Source organism: Bos javanicus, chromosome 10, assembly GCF_032452875.1.
Source record: "Bos javanicus breed banteng chromosome 10, ARS-OSU_banteng_1.0, whole genome shotgun sequence".
NCBI classification, from domain to species: Eukaryota; Metazoa; Chordata; class Mammalia; order Artiodactyla; family Bovidae; genus Bos; species Bos javanicus.
Window position 1 is genome coordinate 67,594,659 of NC_083877.1, and position 16,516 is coordinate 67,611,174.

Below are 16,516 nucleotides of genomic sequence, written 5' to 3' on the forward strand. Positions count from 1 at the left end.
GATGAATAAAATTCTTCTTTTTTTCCAAAAATTCTTAAAATGTGGATAGGTTTAGATGAAGAGAGAATTCTATCTGAAGGAGAATAAGGATGAAGAGGCACCACAGAGAGGGGACAATTAAACCTGATTTTGAAAAAAGCCAAGAATTTGCTGAGTAGCTAAGGGGAAATCCAGGCTAAGGGAGTACAGTATTAAAAGTCATGGCAGTGTGTGGAAAATTGGCATATTCAGGGTATATTGTGGAGGTGTAAGAAGAGACAAGCTTGCTAGGGCCTAATCATGAAAGCTGTGTAAGGACCATGAGCTTGATCTATTATGTGGCTGTGCTGCTGAAGGATGTTGAAAGAATGAATAAGCATTTTGTCTGGTATGTTAGATGAATCATAATGGTATCCATGAGGTGTTTGAATTTATGTGGTAGTGAAGTATGCAGTACTAAAGGTGTAATACAACTAATTGATTAAGCTTCATATAACTAAGACTTAATAGTATCTTTTTAAAATTGAGTTACAATTGACATTACTTTCAGGTGTATAACATAATAATTTGATATTTGTATTACTGTTAAATGATCACAATAAGTCTAGTTAACATCTGCCATCATGCATGGTCGCAAATTTTATATTGTTTTTATGTGAGATGGGATTCATGAAAAATAAAGATGGACAAAAGTCATCTTGATGAAAGGTTTATAAACTTACTGCATGATTTATTTTTCAGTTTATAATCATGATTTAATATATTTTTGACACCTCTTTCCTTTCTAGTGGTAGGAAAGTTTTTTTTCCCATTGAGAAGTTCTCCTGTACCCCTCACAATATAATCCTTGTGAACTAGAGGCAGGGTATTATGATATTTGAGATGTGTAAAGCTGGAAACTTAACCTAAGGTATTGAATAAAACATAGTTAATTTTTAGAAATATTTAATAAATGAAATCTTAGGACTAGGATTTGGTAATGGAAAAATTAATAGTATTTGTGAAAAATGGTTGTAATAATGGTTTTAGTAAAATGGGAAAAAATTACAAACCTAGTAGTATTAGGAGAAAGCAGGTAGGGAACAGAAGGGGTAGAAGAGAATGTTGAAGGGAAAAAGACCCTGAACCTGTTTTGTCAGGTTACTTAGCTGCCTGAAGGCCTAGGACTTCGAAGGGGGTGCCCCACTTCTGGACACATAGTAAATTATAACATTGAGGAATTTGTGTGTATAGGGGGAATACTAGAAGATGGGTCAAAGATGGGGACCAGCTCACATGTCATGTTTTAACGTAACAAGGAGACTATGTGCTTGTGTTTCTTCTGCACTTGATAGTCAGTTTTAAAACATTCTGTATATTGACTTAGGTGGTGGTTATGTGAAATCTGCATGTTAAAAATTCATTGAATTGAACATAGGTTTTGTACACTTGCCTTATACCTTAGGTGAAAAACAAAAATGAAAAAGAGCAAAGCCTCTTTCTTGGCCTACAAGGCCTTAGAGCCTTGGAATTTTAGATTTGAAGAATTAATGTAAAGGAGAGGCAAATTCTCTTCTTATCCTTAAGATTTTCTTTTATGGTAATTAAAAACTTACTCACAAGGGTAAGTTTGGGCATTTCCAGCCCATTTTATACTTCATCTTTGTCTTTTGTGTAGCCTTGTCTCTTGTGTTTTCTGAATGAAAAAATTCTTTAACTATTAGCAGTCTTTACGGATCATCTTCCTAAATTTTGGATCTATTTAATACTAAACAATTTTCATAGAGTTCTATTTATAAAGTAGTTTTATTTCATGCAAACTTGGTAAAAGTATCTTTTTTTTTTTTTTGGTGATTTTGTTTTAGCCTAATAAAGATGTTTTGGAACAAATGGAAAGATGGTAAGAGATTAAAATTATTTTTAATATTTTAATGACTCATTTCTACCAAGTCTGAGATAACAGAATGATTAACTATATTACTGTAAATTCTTAAAATTTTCTTTGTACTTCACAAAGGGAAGAGAGTGATGTACTGTTGATTGCTTTGGCATTCCATTAGGTTTGTGAGAGTCATGTATGACCATGATTTACTTGTTTAGGCTAGCATGTAAGCATGCATTACTTGAATACATTTTACTTATTGGTAAAGAGGAAGAACCCTTGGACCAGGATTGAAGATCATCAGAAACCTTTGTAGAATTGAAAGTTTATAAAGAACGATGGGCATAAGAGTTAATCCATGTCAAATATTTATTTAGAAATCATGTCATTTTCCTTGAAATAGAGTTCATACATGTGTTTTAAATTTATTATTTCAGCATTCAAGAGAAAGATGAGAAGTTGAAGACTGTAGAAGAATTACTCGAAACTGGACTTATTCAGGTGGCCACGAAAGAGGAAGAGCTGAATGTAAAGCATATTGTATATTTGTTTTACCTGTGATTATTCAGTAACATGAAGAGTTTTTGCTGTAACGTGTAATATTTTTCCCATAGCTTTTAGTTACCCACGTTTAATGAATTTATATGATGTTCTTTTTTCATTAAATTTAAGATTTTATTATAAATAGAAAAAAGTGTGGTTGACTGTAGCATTTACTGCCTTAATGAAGTAGATACTGTTATTATGGTTTCTAGTGCTTTCCCACCTCCACCCATGCCTGAATTATAACCAAACAGTAACTAGTTATAATAGTAACCAGTAGAGTTGATAAGTTCATGAAATAGTGTTAGAGACCAGAGAAATGAGAGAATGAAGTTCCATTTTATGGTTATCATTAGCCTTGCCTGAGTGTGTGCTAGGTTGCTTCAGTCGTGTCCGACTCTTTGCAACCCCATGGACTGTAGCCCACCAGGCTCTTCTGTCCTTGGGATTCTCCAGGCAAGAATACTGGAGTGGGTTGCCATGTCCTCCTCCAGGGGATCTTCCTGACCCAGGGATCGAACCCGCATCTCTTATGTCTCCTGCATTGGCAGGTGGGTTCTTTACCTCTAGCACCACTTGGGATGCCCCATCGTTAGCCTTAAGTAACTTAATTTGAATACGATTGCTGGAAGAAATAGGGTAAACAGTGTATTTGATTTTAAGGCGAGAAGTGACTTGACAAGTGGTATACTTTGTGGTTTTCAGGTTGTGGAAACATAAGTAAAAATACTTGAGAGGATAATCAAATTAAAACTCTATTTGGCTGGCTCTGGAAGTTACAGAATTGTAGATATGTAGAGCAACTGAGATTTCTGGGCCTTCAGAAAGGAAAAGAAGCAGCTAGAGAGAAGTGAGAAGCTACTGTATTTTGAAGGTAGTTGTTTTTTCAGAAAATTAAAGTATGTTGTACTTATGTATCTTTGAAAAAGGCAATAAGAACAGAAAATTCATCTTTGGCAAAAGAAGTTCAAGATTTAAAGGCCAAGCAAAATGATCAGGTAATATATTAAATAGACCCTATAACCGTTCTCTTTTAAACAGTGGGCGTACCTGTTACCAAATACAGTAGCAAGTCTTGTTTGTTCCTCCTTTCCCCAACATGGCATTTGCCATTTGTAGTTTTAATCTGTGATTGATTGGTGACTTGATTTTGAGTAATACGAGCTGCAGTTTAGTAAACGCTGACTTTATGGCAAACACTGGATAGAGTACTCTAGATAGCATGTCCTTGCTCGTTACTGTAATGATAGATGGTTTTGAATATACATATGTAAAGTAAAAATTCTAAATAATAGTAAAAGAGGTTACCTATCTTCTCCTTATATGGTTAGGATCATTGAGTTAATAATTTTAATATTTATACATTGGTTTTTCTTTTGACCTACACTTACCATAAGTAGCTTTAAAGCTCCTTACTTTCAAAGTGCTTTTCATAATTCTGACATTTAAAAAAATCTGGAAAGAATTAATTTCCAGGTTTATTTTTCCCAGATTTTGCTATAGTAGAAAATGTAATTTAAAAAATAACATACTTTTCTATTTATGGCCCATTTATATTTTGAGCATATTACTAAGTAGGATACCCTCCTATTTCTAGGTTTCCTTTGCATCTCTAGTTGAAGAACTTAAGAAAGTGTAAGTAATGACATTATTAAGCTGGTCTTTTTCTTTTGCTCCATTTTCTTCGTGCTCATAAGTCTTACTTTATTGTGCAGTTGAGGTGGCTAGGATTTTTTCATTGTTGGAATAAGGCAACTTAGCTGTGCTTTCCCAGTGCAATTTGTGATTGTTAAAAATCCGTTTCCATGGTGGACTCCCATTTATTAACTTAGAGTATCGAATTGTTAATTTTGTTTATGCAGTAAGAACTATTAATGAACAGGTTATATTGAATAGAGGTCAGTTCTTTCTGTGTGTTGTTTTCTTGAAGTGTCTGTGAGGTTTAATGCTATAATTGTATATAAGTTCTGCTATAGCTTTCAAAGCTCTCTAGAGGCCTTTATTGTTGAGAGGAACTCAGTTCTCCCCAGTGTTCTTTGGAATACAAATCTTACATTGCCTGTGCTCTTTTGAAGCGTGTCACCAGCGTCTCCTTGCGTGTATAGGCTTCAACCGTCTAGTAGTTACTGCTTAGTTCTTGTTTAGGAAGAACTCTTAAGTGTTTTTTCCTGGCTGCAAGTTGTTCTTTTACTTAAAAGGGGGAGAATTGATTTGGTGAACTTGTTCATGATTTGGTGCTGTTTTTATATGTTAGTGGTGGGTTTTGATGATTTCTGTCCACGTTTAACACTGCATTTCCTTATCTAAGGATCCATGAAAAAGACGGAAAGATCAAGTCTGTGGAAGAGCTTTTGGAAGCTGAACTGCTCAAAGTTGCTAATAAGGAGAAAACTATTCAGGTATTGAGAGAGATAAAACCTATGTTTTGTTTTTTTGTTTATCAACTTTAGTGAATACCATTTAATTTCATGTGTTTGTCTGTACATTGCATTTTATGTCAATTTCTGTGTTTCCATTGTCCAATCTTGTCTGTTTTGTCATTGTCAAGGATTTGAAACAGGAAATAGAGGCTCTAAAAGAAGAAATAGGAAATATCCAGCTTGAAAAGGCTCAACAGGTAAAAATCCCAGAGCCATAGCATGACAGATTTATTAGTGTATATGTATTTATGAACTATTTGGTTTTTTTCTTGTTACTCAGAAAACAACTTTTTAGTAGTGTGTTGTAAGTATGTTGGGTTTTGTGCTTATTATTTTTGCCTGATTTAAGAAAATGTTCTTAATATTTGAATCAACATACCTTTTAATTGTTAAAGTTCTTTTTCTGGGAAGTTTTCTGTAGTAATGTTTATTTTAGTTTGCCAACTTAACAAAACACCTTGGTAAACTTTTTTTTTTTAATGCATGTTCCAAAATATTTTTAATATATGTATTACTCAACCTTTGCCTATAGAATAAAGTACAGATTTCATGGAGGTATTTCAGAGGTAGATGTGGTTACTGGAAATAAATGTGTGGTTTTGGTGAATTTAATCTGATAAGGTTTCATTGAAAGAAATATTGAGATTGCATGGAAGAGATGATTCATACATTGATCCAACAGATTAATTTAGAAATGTTTATTCAGTTCCTCCTACTTATCAAAGTATAATTTGTTGGAGATAATGTGTTGAATGAAATAAGGTATGAGGAAATGATTAAACTCCTAACAGAGATTGAGAATTCAGAAAGTCCCCTCCTGAGGAGCTGATACCTAAGCCAATATCTGAAGGGACTGTGAGAAGACAGTGGGGAATAAAAGATCCTATTGTATTGTCTATGATAAGAAGAGATTAAAGGAGAGTATAAATAACACTCCAGTATTATTATCTGGAGAATCCCCATGGACAGGGGCCTGGTGGGCTATAGTACATGGGGTTGCAAAGAGTTGGACATGACTGAGAGACTAAGCACACACTTACATAAAGTACTGTTGAGTAGTTGGCCTTGAAGACTGGGAGGGAAAAGTGCTCTGACATTGTAGGGAGGTATGTGGACAGTTAATATTGTAATTTTCACAATTTTAGGTTTTAGAAGTGTCACTTGCCTTAGACTTATCATTCGTAACTATATTCCTTGTCTCTTCTCCCCCTACACCCCTTTTTAAAATTTCTTACTCTTACTGTCATTGGAGTCAGGACAGGGTGAAATCAAGTCATCTCATTTTGACGTGAATAATTCAACTAGGATCTTTGTGATTTGAAATGTATACATTTTAAGGTTTATCATAAGCGTAGTAAAGTAAACTGAAAGAAAATGAGTTACTTTTTTTCTGCTGCTTTGCATTTCAGTTATCTATCACTTCTCAAGTTCAGGAACTTCAGAACTTGTAAGTATCATCTTCCTCACTTCCCTTTAATATTTCTTTTCCACAAGTTAAATATAAAATTATAATGAAAATCCTAACTCCTTTTTATTTGATTTCAAGTAATATTTTAAAGAACATCACATTATATCTTATATGCCTCAAGGTCTTAAATTTTTCATTAGACTTTAACCTACAGGTTTGCTGATGGGAATGGGGATACAGTGGAAGTCTTATTTTTCTGGTTTATAATCTAAATACGACCTTAAACTGATATGTTGCTCTTTGCTCATTTTAATAGCCACTGTGAAACTGGTTATAAATTTCATACCCAAACTAGTTATAATAAGCTAAATTTGCTGGTATTGACTTAAACAGTACGTTAATGGGTGGGAATAGAGCTGCTTCTCAGCTTGATGTCTCCAAATTCTTATATGACTTTATACATAAAATATTTATTTTTTAGTTTATTTAATCGATTTGGGTTATGAGTACAATCTGAAATATACTTTTCAGTCTCCAGTACTTTTACTTTGTTTAGTCTTTCGTCATGTAATATTTTCATTGATAGTTCTTATTAATTTACTGTTAGATTGAAAGGAAAGGAGGAACAGATGAATAACATGAAGACTGTTTTAGAAGAGAAGGAGAAAGACCTACACAATAGAGGGAGACGGTTACAGGTGAGAAGTTAAAAAGAAAAGGTAACATCCTTTTTTATATTTCAATATCAATTTTATTCAGACTTATTCTTTTTTAGGATCTTCAAGAAGAAAATGAATCTTTGAAAACTCATGTTCAGGAATTTGCACAGCATAAGTTTCAAGAGGTATAGTATAAACAGATTGCCAGCATATTTTATAAAAAATGAGTAATCTCTATTTTACTGTACTAGAAAGTAAAGAAGTTAATATATTCTCCTGAGTTTTTTTTTTTTTATTTTTTTGCCATAAAAATTACTGTGGTATCATAGTTTTATTGTTGTTGATAAAATAAAATTAACTTTTATTCCTGTCAAATCTATGACTGCCTCATTTGTGAACCTGAGTCTGAAAGCATTTCCTCTCCTTAATTTTTCAGACGGACTCTCATTCTCCTTTTTAAGTGTCTGTTGTTTAAGTGGTGTATTAATCTGTAATCCTTTAACAAATGGATATTAAAAATTAAAGAAAATTCATTCTTTGTTTTATGAATAGCTCGATCTTAAATCTACCACAGATAATTGTGTTTTTATTTTATTGGTGACTGATTCTATAATATGTTGTAGAACCTGATCTTTTTGATGTTAGAATTAAAAATGTGAAATCTGTTTCTTAGGCGTGTTCTGCATCACAGTTTGAAGAACTTCAGATTGTGTAAGTATACTTTTAGCTAGCATTTTAAAGAGGAAATTTTCAATATTTTCTTGAATATCCTTGAATATTATGATGAGTTTCTTCTAAGTCTTTAACTTTCTTGTTAAGTGGGAATTATAATCCAAGGGTAAATAAATCTCTATTTGGTGTAATAAACAGAGCCCTTTCAAGTGCTTTCAGATACCTGGAGACTATCCTTTCCAAACTCTTCAAATGCATTTTCTAAAATAGTCTTTCTATTAATATAGACTGGTTTTAAGTTCTCTGTCTCTCTCTCTTTTTGAATGAAGCATGTAATTATTGTAAAGAGAGGTTAAATTTATTTCAAATTAAAATCATTTTTATTACTTGAAAGATCAACATCTCTGAATTAACCAGAAGATAATCTTAGCCATAATCTTGATGGTGAATGTGGAATCTTGCTATAAAAGTAACTTCCACTTTGGGGAAAGTAGTATCTTTTGTCACATTAGTCATATTGTGCCGAACAGTAAAAATATTCAATCTAATGAGCCAAATAGTAAAAATATTCAATCTAATGAGCATGGGCTTCGCAGGTGGTGCTAGTGGTAAAGAAACCCACCTGCCAAGGCAGGAGACAAGAAGAGATGTGGGTTCGATCTCTGGGTCAGGGAGATCCCCTAGAGGAGGAAACAGGAACCCACCCCAGTATTCTTGCCTGGAGAATCCTATGGACAGAGGAGCCTGGCAGGCTGTAGTCCATAGGGTTGCAAAGAGTTGGACATGATTGAAGTGACTTAGCAGCAGCAGCAGCAGCAGCGTACATGCAATGAGCAAAGGAAGTATTAATCTGTTCATCCTAGAAAATTTTTATCCTATGAAGTCTGTTCTCTTAAATTTGTCTAAGTGGTAAAAACTATGTCTGGACTTAATCCTTTTGGCCTTCTATTAATTACTTTTAAGAGATTTTTGCTTAGATATGATCTTTTCAGTTGTTTAAGAAGTGGCTCTTTGAAGCTGTTGTCTTTAAAGAAGTAAAATATTGAAGATATTTATTAAGTCATTATCTTCATGGAGAAAAGGGGATGTCCCTGTTTATGGCACTAATATTGCTCATTTGTACAACTGTTTATCTTTTGGGCTTGTGTAACTGTCAAGGTGTTTTTGTGTCATTTGCAAATAGAAAGCTGAGAGACATGTTTGAGGCCTGTTGTTAGTGGTGTGGTGATGGTGGTTTAGTCGCTAAGTCGTGTCCGACTCTTCATACCCCATGGACTGTATAGCCTGCCAGGCTCCTCTGTCCACGGGGATTCTCCAGGCAAGAATACTGGAGTGGGTTGCCATTTCCTTCTCCAGGGGATCTTCCCAACCCAGGAATCGAACCCAGATCTTCTGCATTACAGGCAGATTCTTTACCAACTGAGCTACAAGGGAAAGCCCTCTTAGTGGTATATAGATCATTAAAGTATGATTTTAGATTTATTTCTACCTTACATCAAAAAATTAATGCAATATTTGAGGGAGCACTTTTAGGTTTACAGAGAAAATTGAGACAGCGATACAGAGAATTTCTGTATACCCTCCCCTCTCACTTCTCTTCTTATTTACATCTTATATTAGTGTGGTAATTTGTTACAATTCATGAGTGAAGTCAGTATATTGTTATTAACTGTCCGTAGTATCCATTAGGGTTCAGCTTTGTGTTGTACATTCTGTAGGTTTTGACTAATGTATGATGTATCTATCATTATAGAATAATAAAAGGAAAAGTTTATTGTCCTAAAATTCTTCTATGCTCCTCCAATTCACCTAACTAAATAAAACATCTTTGTAAAAATTCTAGGTTGAAAGAAAAGGAAAATGAAATGAAGAGATTAGAAACTATGCTAAAAGAGAGAGAGAGTGATCTTTCTAGCAAAACAAAGCTGTTACAGGTAAATGTATTTACTTAAAATTATCATGTGAGTTACTGTCTTCACATGTTTGAAAACAATTTTAACTACTAAATAAGAAGATAGAATACAAAATGACATTCCTTCCCACCCAGATCCTGGGTCTCATTCCTCAGATAACTACTGTTACTTGTTCATATATAAGTGCCCATGCATAAAATGTGTGTGTGTTTAAATACACTGTATTTTTAATCATACACACTTTTGTATTTTGCTTCTCTGCTCAATTAGTAATCTTTCTGAGATATTCCCACATAAGCACATTTTTATCTTAATGTTTAATGATGATGTTATATTTTTTATATACAATATTTTTTATATACAATAATACAATAATATGATTGTATTATTATTTATACCGCCAGTCTTAGCTTATGAATACCTAGATTATTTAGAGTTCTTTTTCCTGTTAAAACAATTCTATGGTGAGTATCCTTAACACACATACCTTCTGTACTTACAGTGCCATGCTAAGTTGTCTCAGTTGTGTCTGACTCTTTGCTATCCTAGGGACTGTAGCCCACCAGGCTCTTGTGTCCATGGGATTTCCTAGGCAAGAATACTAGAGTGAATTACCATTCCCTTCTCCAGGTGGTCTTCCTGACCCAGGGGTTGAACCTGCATCTCTTATGTCTCCTGCATTGGCAGGCTGGTTCTTATACAGTACTGTATCTGTATTTAAAATTCTTACAAGTGAACTTATGGGTGAAAGTTTTATGCAGAGGGTTTTTTCCCTTCTTGAAAGTGATATTTAAAATAGAAAATAATATCACTTCATCTTCATGTAGTTAGTATTGAAAGTCCTTGTAGAACTTTGTTTTGAAGTGACAGAAGATTTTAGATGTCTGCATTGTCTCATGCATGTATGTGAGAGTTGGACCAGAAAGAAGGCTGAGTGCTGAAGAAGTGATGCTTTCGAACTGTGGTGCTGGAGAAGATTCTTGAGAGTCCCTTCAAACCAGTTAATCCTAAAGGAAATCAGTCCTGAATATGCTGAAGCTTCAATACTTTGGCCACCTGATGTGAAGAGCCAACACATTGGAAAAGACCCTGATGCTAGGAAAGATTGAAGGCAGGAGAAGGGGATGACAGAGGATGAGATGGTTGAATGGCATCACTAATTCAATGGACATGAATTTGAACAAACTCTGGGAGATTGTGAAGGACAGGGAAGTCTGGTGTGCTGCAGTCCACGGGTCGCAAAGAGTCTGACACGACTGAGCAACTGAACAGCAACAACATTGTCTCACATACTTGTTTTCACATTTTCTGCTCCAAGTGTTGGTTCTGACACATTCCCTTTTGTTCCCGAGTCATTTTGGGAATTTTGTCAGATAATGCTAAATTGCCCTCCCAAGTGTTTTTACTAATTTATACTCTCCGATGGACTGAATTACAACTAACAACTAAACTACACTCAATTAAACAACTGAACTACAATAACTAAATTACATTCTCCAACAGAGAGCCATTCCTTTTCATCCTCATCAATACTGATGAAGATGAAAGATTTGATATTCTGCTTGAAAGATGGTTAGATTATTTTAATTTACATTTGCTAGTGAGAGAAGTAGGGCTCCCCAGGTGGGCTTATTGGTAAAGAATCCTCCTGCCAGTGCAGGAGACATAGGTTCAATCCCTGGAGAAGGAAATGCCTAACCACTCAAGTACTCTTGCCTGGGAAATCCCATGGACAGAGGAGCCTGGTAGGCTACAGTCCATAGGGTTGCAAAAGAGTTGGACATGGACGCTACCAGTGAGAAACTAGTCTTCTGTCATATGTGGGGCAGTTTAAGTTTTTCTTTTGACTTCCTTTGTCCTCTCCCCCCAACCTTAGAAGTTTAAAACTTTTATGTACTCAGATGTAAGTAATTTTTTGAGTTTGAAGTCTTGAAATTTATCTCTCCTTCTATGATCATAAGAATGTTTTCACATGTTTTCTTCTAATACTGTTTATAATTTATTTTTGCTCAGATGTTTTATTCACATGTAATTTAAGTTATGAGATTAGCATTTCAACCTTAAAAAATAAAAGACAAGCTACATTTTAAAGTAATCTGTTATTACTTTGCTGCATTGGTTCTTCCCCCTCCTCCCCTCACCCTCGCCCCAACATTTGGAGACATTTTTGGTTGTCACAGCTGGTAGAGTGGTGCTGCTGCATCTGCTGGATGGAGACTGTGGACACTGCCAAGCACCCTACAGTATGTAGGACAGCCCCTCACACACAGACATGTCCAGTACAAAATTGCAGTAGAATTTGCCCTACTGATTTGAGGTATCACCCTGTAGTAAATTCCTACAGGTGTTTGGGTTTGTTTCTGGATTTCTTCCATTGAGACATAGTATAGAGTAATTTCATTATTCCAATTTTATGCATGTGTGTATGCTAAGTTGCTTCAGTGGCATCTGACTCTGTGACCCTGTGGACTGTAGCCTGCCAGGCCCCTCTGTCCATGGGATTCTCCAGGCAAGAATTCTGGAGTGGCTTGCCATGTCCTTGGGCCTCCAAGGGATCTTCCCCACCCAGGGATCAAACCCGCTTCTCATATGTCTCCTGCATTGGCAAGCAGGTTCTTTACCACTCTTGCCACCTGGGAAGCCCTATTCTAATTTTATAAAGTTTTAATATAGGGCTTATTATACTGTTAGAAAATCTTTATTATTTTAGAATTTCCCTGGCTTGTGTGATATGTTTTAGTTTATATTGAAAATAAAAATTCCTGTATTCATGTTTAATTTTTGTTTAAATAGGAAGTACAAGATGAAAACAAATTGTTTAAGTCCCAAATTGAGGAGCTTAAGCAACAAAACTACCAACAGGTAGGTTCTGTTAGATGCTTTGCCCTTTATTTAATGTGGTAAAAATTTTATGACTCAAGACTTTTGCCTTTTCATTGTTTTATTTATTTATAACTGTTTATCAAATTTCCTAAAATATAAAGCAGTTTGCTATGTCATAGCCAAGATATGGTAATCTATAGTTTATAAAGTATCCACAATATTACTGTATATATATTCCAGCTCTGTTTTGTATCTGTGTGTCTATGTTTTCAGATCCTTTAGAATGCTTTCCTTAGCAAGTCAGATAAAATCCTTTAGAGGTCAGTTTAAAACTGTGTGTATGCCTTACTTCTTCCCCTTTTCTCAGAACATCTACAATTGGAGAGAAACTAAGAAATGTGTAATATTATAAGTAATAATTTACCACTATTCAAAATACTTGTTCAAAGTATAATTCTGCTTGAATTATAAAAATGTGTGTATGTTTTTTTAATTAATGTTACCAAAATAGTTTTTAAATTAATTTATCTTATGTATGTATATGGATAAATTGGAAACTATTTTGAAGGACAAAAGAATTAGCGTCCTTGTCAATAAGAAGTTTATAGTAGTTTAGTTTGGGAGATTGTATTCATCAAGAATAAATACTGTATATGAAGGACTATGTACATAATATGTAAATATTATGTAAAAATTTTTACATGCAAATTACCTAACCTTTCTTTCATTAATGGTTTTATTTTTTTTACTTTTGGAAACTTAACATAGTCAAATATGAATTTTGCATTATGAAAATTTAAGGTATTAACTAGTGCTTTACACCTGATAGGAAACTGATATATATTTAAGTGAAAAGTTTTAAGAATATAGTGACAATGAAGATTTGATATAACACTCAATACGTTTTCTAAATGTGTACCTGTTTTTATTAAAATTACTTTTTGTTGGCATATCAATTATGCTATAGTTTTCCCTTTGGTGTTGTCTTAATTTATGTCTGAGAAGAGTTTTAATTATTTGCAATCTTCTGGAAAGCTTTGTTTTAAAGTAACATTGAACTCTTTTAATAGGCATCTTCTTTTCCCCCTCATGAAGAACTGTTAAAAGTGTAAGTAATAATTTTTATTCACAATTTGAAAAGTGGTAAATTTTTGTTACTAAATAGTTCTCAGATAAGCAATTTAATGTAATTGCAAATGCTCCCCTACTATTTACAGTTCTATTTGGATTTCTTGGATAGTAGATCAAAGACCTTAGCTATGCCTTTGGCTGAGCTAATGTACCTTTTATGATATTAAATATTTGGATTTCTTTGAACATTTTGTTGAGCGTGATACTGGTTTTTCAGACATTCAGAAAATATCTAATCACATAGAGCTATACTTTGAAGCCTTTACTAATTTACCTTAAATTACCTCACTTATTCTACTGATATCATTATGGAATTGAACCATGCAAATTTTGGTTTCAGTTCAATTCAGTCGCTCAGTCGTGTCCGACTCTTTGCGACCCCATGAACTGCAGCACGCCAGGCCTCCCTGTCCGTCACCAACTCCCGGAATTCACTCAGACTCACGTCCATCGAGTCAGTGATGCCATCCAGCTAGCTTCTGTATTAAAAAAGCAAATCTTGTAATCTTTATGGTTGCTCTCTTTTAAGGAGTTTTTTTTTTTTTTTTTTAAATGGAAACATTTTTATTGTGGGTCTGTATTTTTCTCTAAAAGGCTATATTTAAGGTCATTTCAGATAAGTTGGTATGCTTCAACATGTTAAATGTCAGCCACATTAAGTATATTCAGTGATATATCTATATGTTCTTCCATCTTGACTTGTTTACAAAGTTGGTGGTGTACAAAGTTACCAGTTTAGAATTATTTACTGTTAAATTGGGTCTTGAGTTTGTCTATGTAGAGCAAGGGTCAGCAAGCAAACTTCTTTTTAATAAATGGCCTGATAGTGAATATTTTAGGCTTTGTGGGCCACATAGTTTCATACTCTTTTTTTCCTTTATTCCCCACAGTTCTTTAAAAACATAAAATCAGGTCTTGGCTTGAGGTCCATACAAAACCAGACTGTGGGTCTTGCCCAGAACTGTGGTTTGCGAACCTCTTATATAGAGCCTTATTCTTAGGGAAGAGATATTTGTACTTTAATTTTCTACCCTAGCTACTTCTCAGCTATGACAGAATCAAAGTATAAATCTTTGCCATTTCTTTCTGCATTTCTGGGAAGTAACTAAGTCATTTGACAGAACCAAAATAACACGAATTCTAAGACTATTATGAAAGTGAAAAGAGAACACCTACCTTACGTTAATGTCATACTTTTATTGTGGGTTAGCCACTGAAAGTCATAATTGATTTCATTACCTTCTGAAAAAAAAAATTTAAGGGAGTGCACCTAACATCACTTTTTACTCTTGTGAAAATAGCTACTTCACACTGCCCTAGTTAAAAATAGAAGTAACCACAACTATAGCAGTTCATGTATTCATGAACTGTTTCTTAGGGGATGATTTCTTTTTAGCATAAATGTCAGCATATCATACTGTGAAGTTTTATTTATTTCTGAAAATAAGAATTCATTCTGAAAATAGATTTTCTGTGGTAACTGTAGTTAAGCTTAAAGAGTTTGCCTAGGTTACTGCGTTTTTCAAAGCATCACCTACTTGCTGTTTTTATTTTGTAGTAACTAATACTATGTTCACTGTTTACCTAAAATACTGTTATATAAATCCATTTTCTGGTTTAGAATTTCAGAAAGAGAGAAGGAAATAACTGATCTCAAGAATGAGTTAGATTCTTTGAAGGATGCTGTTGAACACCAGAGGAAGAAAAATAATGTAAGCAAGTCTTTATCAGAATAAAGCTTATTATTATTATTTCACTGAAATCCATGGATTAGAATTCTTTTAATCTACTTTTACTTTAAATTTCTTAATCTTTGTAGAAAAGTACTGTTTTGTGTGTAGGTTTTTTGAGAACATTATTGAGGAAATCACTTTATTAGAGAGTAGGTTTTTTTTTTTTAATGAATAAGTGAAAAGTCCATTTTGTACACATCTGAATATTTATATATTCAAGTTAGAATTATTATAGCTTCAGGTTTAAAAAAAACCTATAGTTTACTTTCTGTTGAACTTTTACTGGAAAATTATTCTTTCAGCTCATTATCTTAAAGGCTTTTCTTTTTTTGACCGGGCTAGCCTTTTTGTAAACTATAAAAGTAATGCCAGAATTCAAACTTAGTATTTTCAATAATTATGTATCTTTTGAAGTCTCTGGCACTTCCCTTTTTAAACTGAGAGGTGTTTTCAAATTTTGGTGATTAAGCATGTTAGAGGCCTCCCAACCTGAATGCATTTAGGTTAGAATGGATGGGATAGTGCCCTGAGAAATATTGACAAATAGTAAATTTAGATAAGTTTCTTTAAGTCTCTCTGATCAGAAGACTACACCTTTAAGTAGAATACAAGCATTCTTGGTAAATGAAGAATTTTTGCACACACAAGTTTCATTGTTAAGACTTAAGCAAAGTTAGAAATGTTATTGAAATCTAAGCCGGTATTTTCTAATGAAATTTGATTTTTCAAAGTTTGCATTAATTTGTTAATTTAACAAGTTGACATGTTTCTGCTCCCCTGAGTTTGTCAAAATTAGGTACGTGAATTGCCCTTTGTGTGTTTATAATGTTACTAATAGCATTGCTTGGCCAAAAAACCTGAGATGAATTTGCCAGTATTACTGTTGACATCTTAGCTGTGTTTTATGATTGGAATTGTAAGATAAGGAAGGCACAGGAATGCCTGTTTAATGCAGCAGCAGTAGCAGTGCTGGAGGCATTGCAGTGTGTGAAAAGAGCCAGGACACTGGAGGCCAGCAGATTGTGACGTCAGTCCATTCTAGTTCTGCCTCCTCATTTGCTTTGTACATGTGGTCATGCTTATTAACTTACCTAAGCTGTGGTTTTGCCGCCTATAAAATGGGAATACGTACCTCTCCGGGTTGTTACGAGGATTAATGAAAATTTATGTGAAGTGCCAGGTACAGTGTTGGACACACAAGTAAGCATTCAATACATGGTGGTTATTGGCTTTTTAGGTTTTGTTTTCCGTCTTTTTAGATTTCTATATCTGAAGAAAGATGGAAATATAGCAGATTGTCCTTATTCATATTTGCTAATGGAATGCTGTTAAAATAGATCTTTCAGAGCTCAGCTTCTTTCTCTTACAAGAATG

At 34.0% G+C, this 16,516-nt stretch overlaps 1 protein-coding gene across 17 annotated transcripts in view; it reads left to right on the plus strand.

The window, feature by feature from the left end:
• The window catches only part of KTN1 (kinectin 1), a 112,785-nt gene that overhangs the window by 70,205 nt on the left and 26,064 nt on the right, over positions 1–16,516 (plus strand). For all 17 annotated transcript variants that reach the window (XM_061428970.1, XM_061428968.1, XM_061428973.1 and 14 more), the window contains 14 exons: positions 1,824–1,858; positions 2,278–2,368; positions 3,313–3,381; positions 3,981–4,018; positions 4,692–4,782; positions 4,932–5,000; positions 6,213–6,250; positions 6,819–6,909; positions 6,987–7,055; positions 7,544–7,581; positions 9,386–9,476; positions 12,249–12,317; positions 13,349–13,386; positions 15,031–15,121. In XM_061428970.1, the coding sequence (XP_061284954.1) occupies positions 1,824–1,858; positions 2,278–2,368; positions 3,313–3,381; positions 3,981–4,018; positions 4,692–4,782; positions 4,932–5,000; positions 6,213–6,250; positions 6,819–6,909; positions 6,987–7,055; positions 7,544–7,581; positions 9,386–9,476; positions 12,249–12,317; positions 13,349–13,386; positions 15,031–15,121 (918 nt within the window). The remainder of the gene's footprint in view (positions 1–1,823; positions 1,859–2,277; positions 2,369–3,312; positions 3,382–3,980; positions 4,019–4,691; positions 4,783–4,931; positions 5,001–6,212; positions 6,251–6,818; positions 6,910–6,986; positions 7,056–7,543; positions 7,582–9,385; positions 9,477–12,248; positions 12,318–13,348; positions 13,387–15,030; positions 15,122–16,516) is intronic.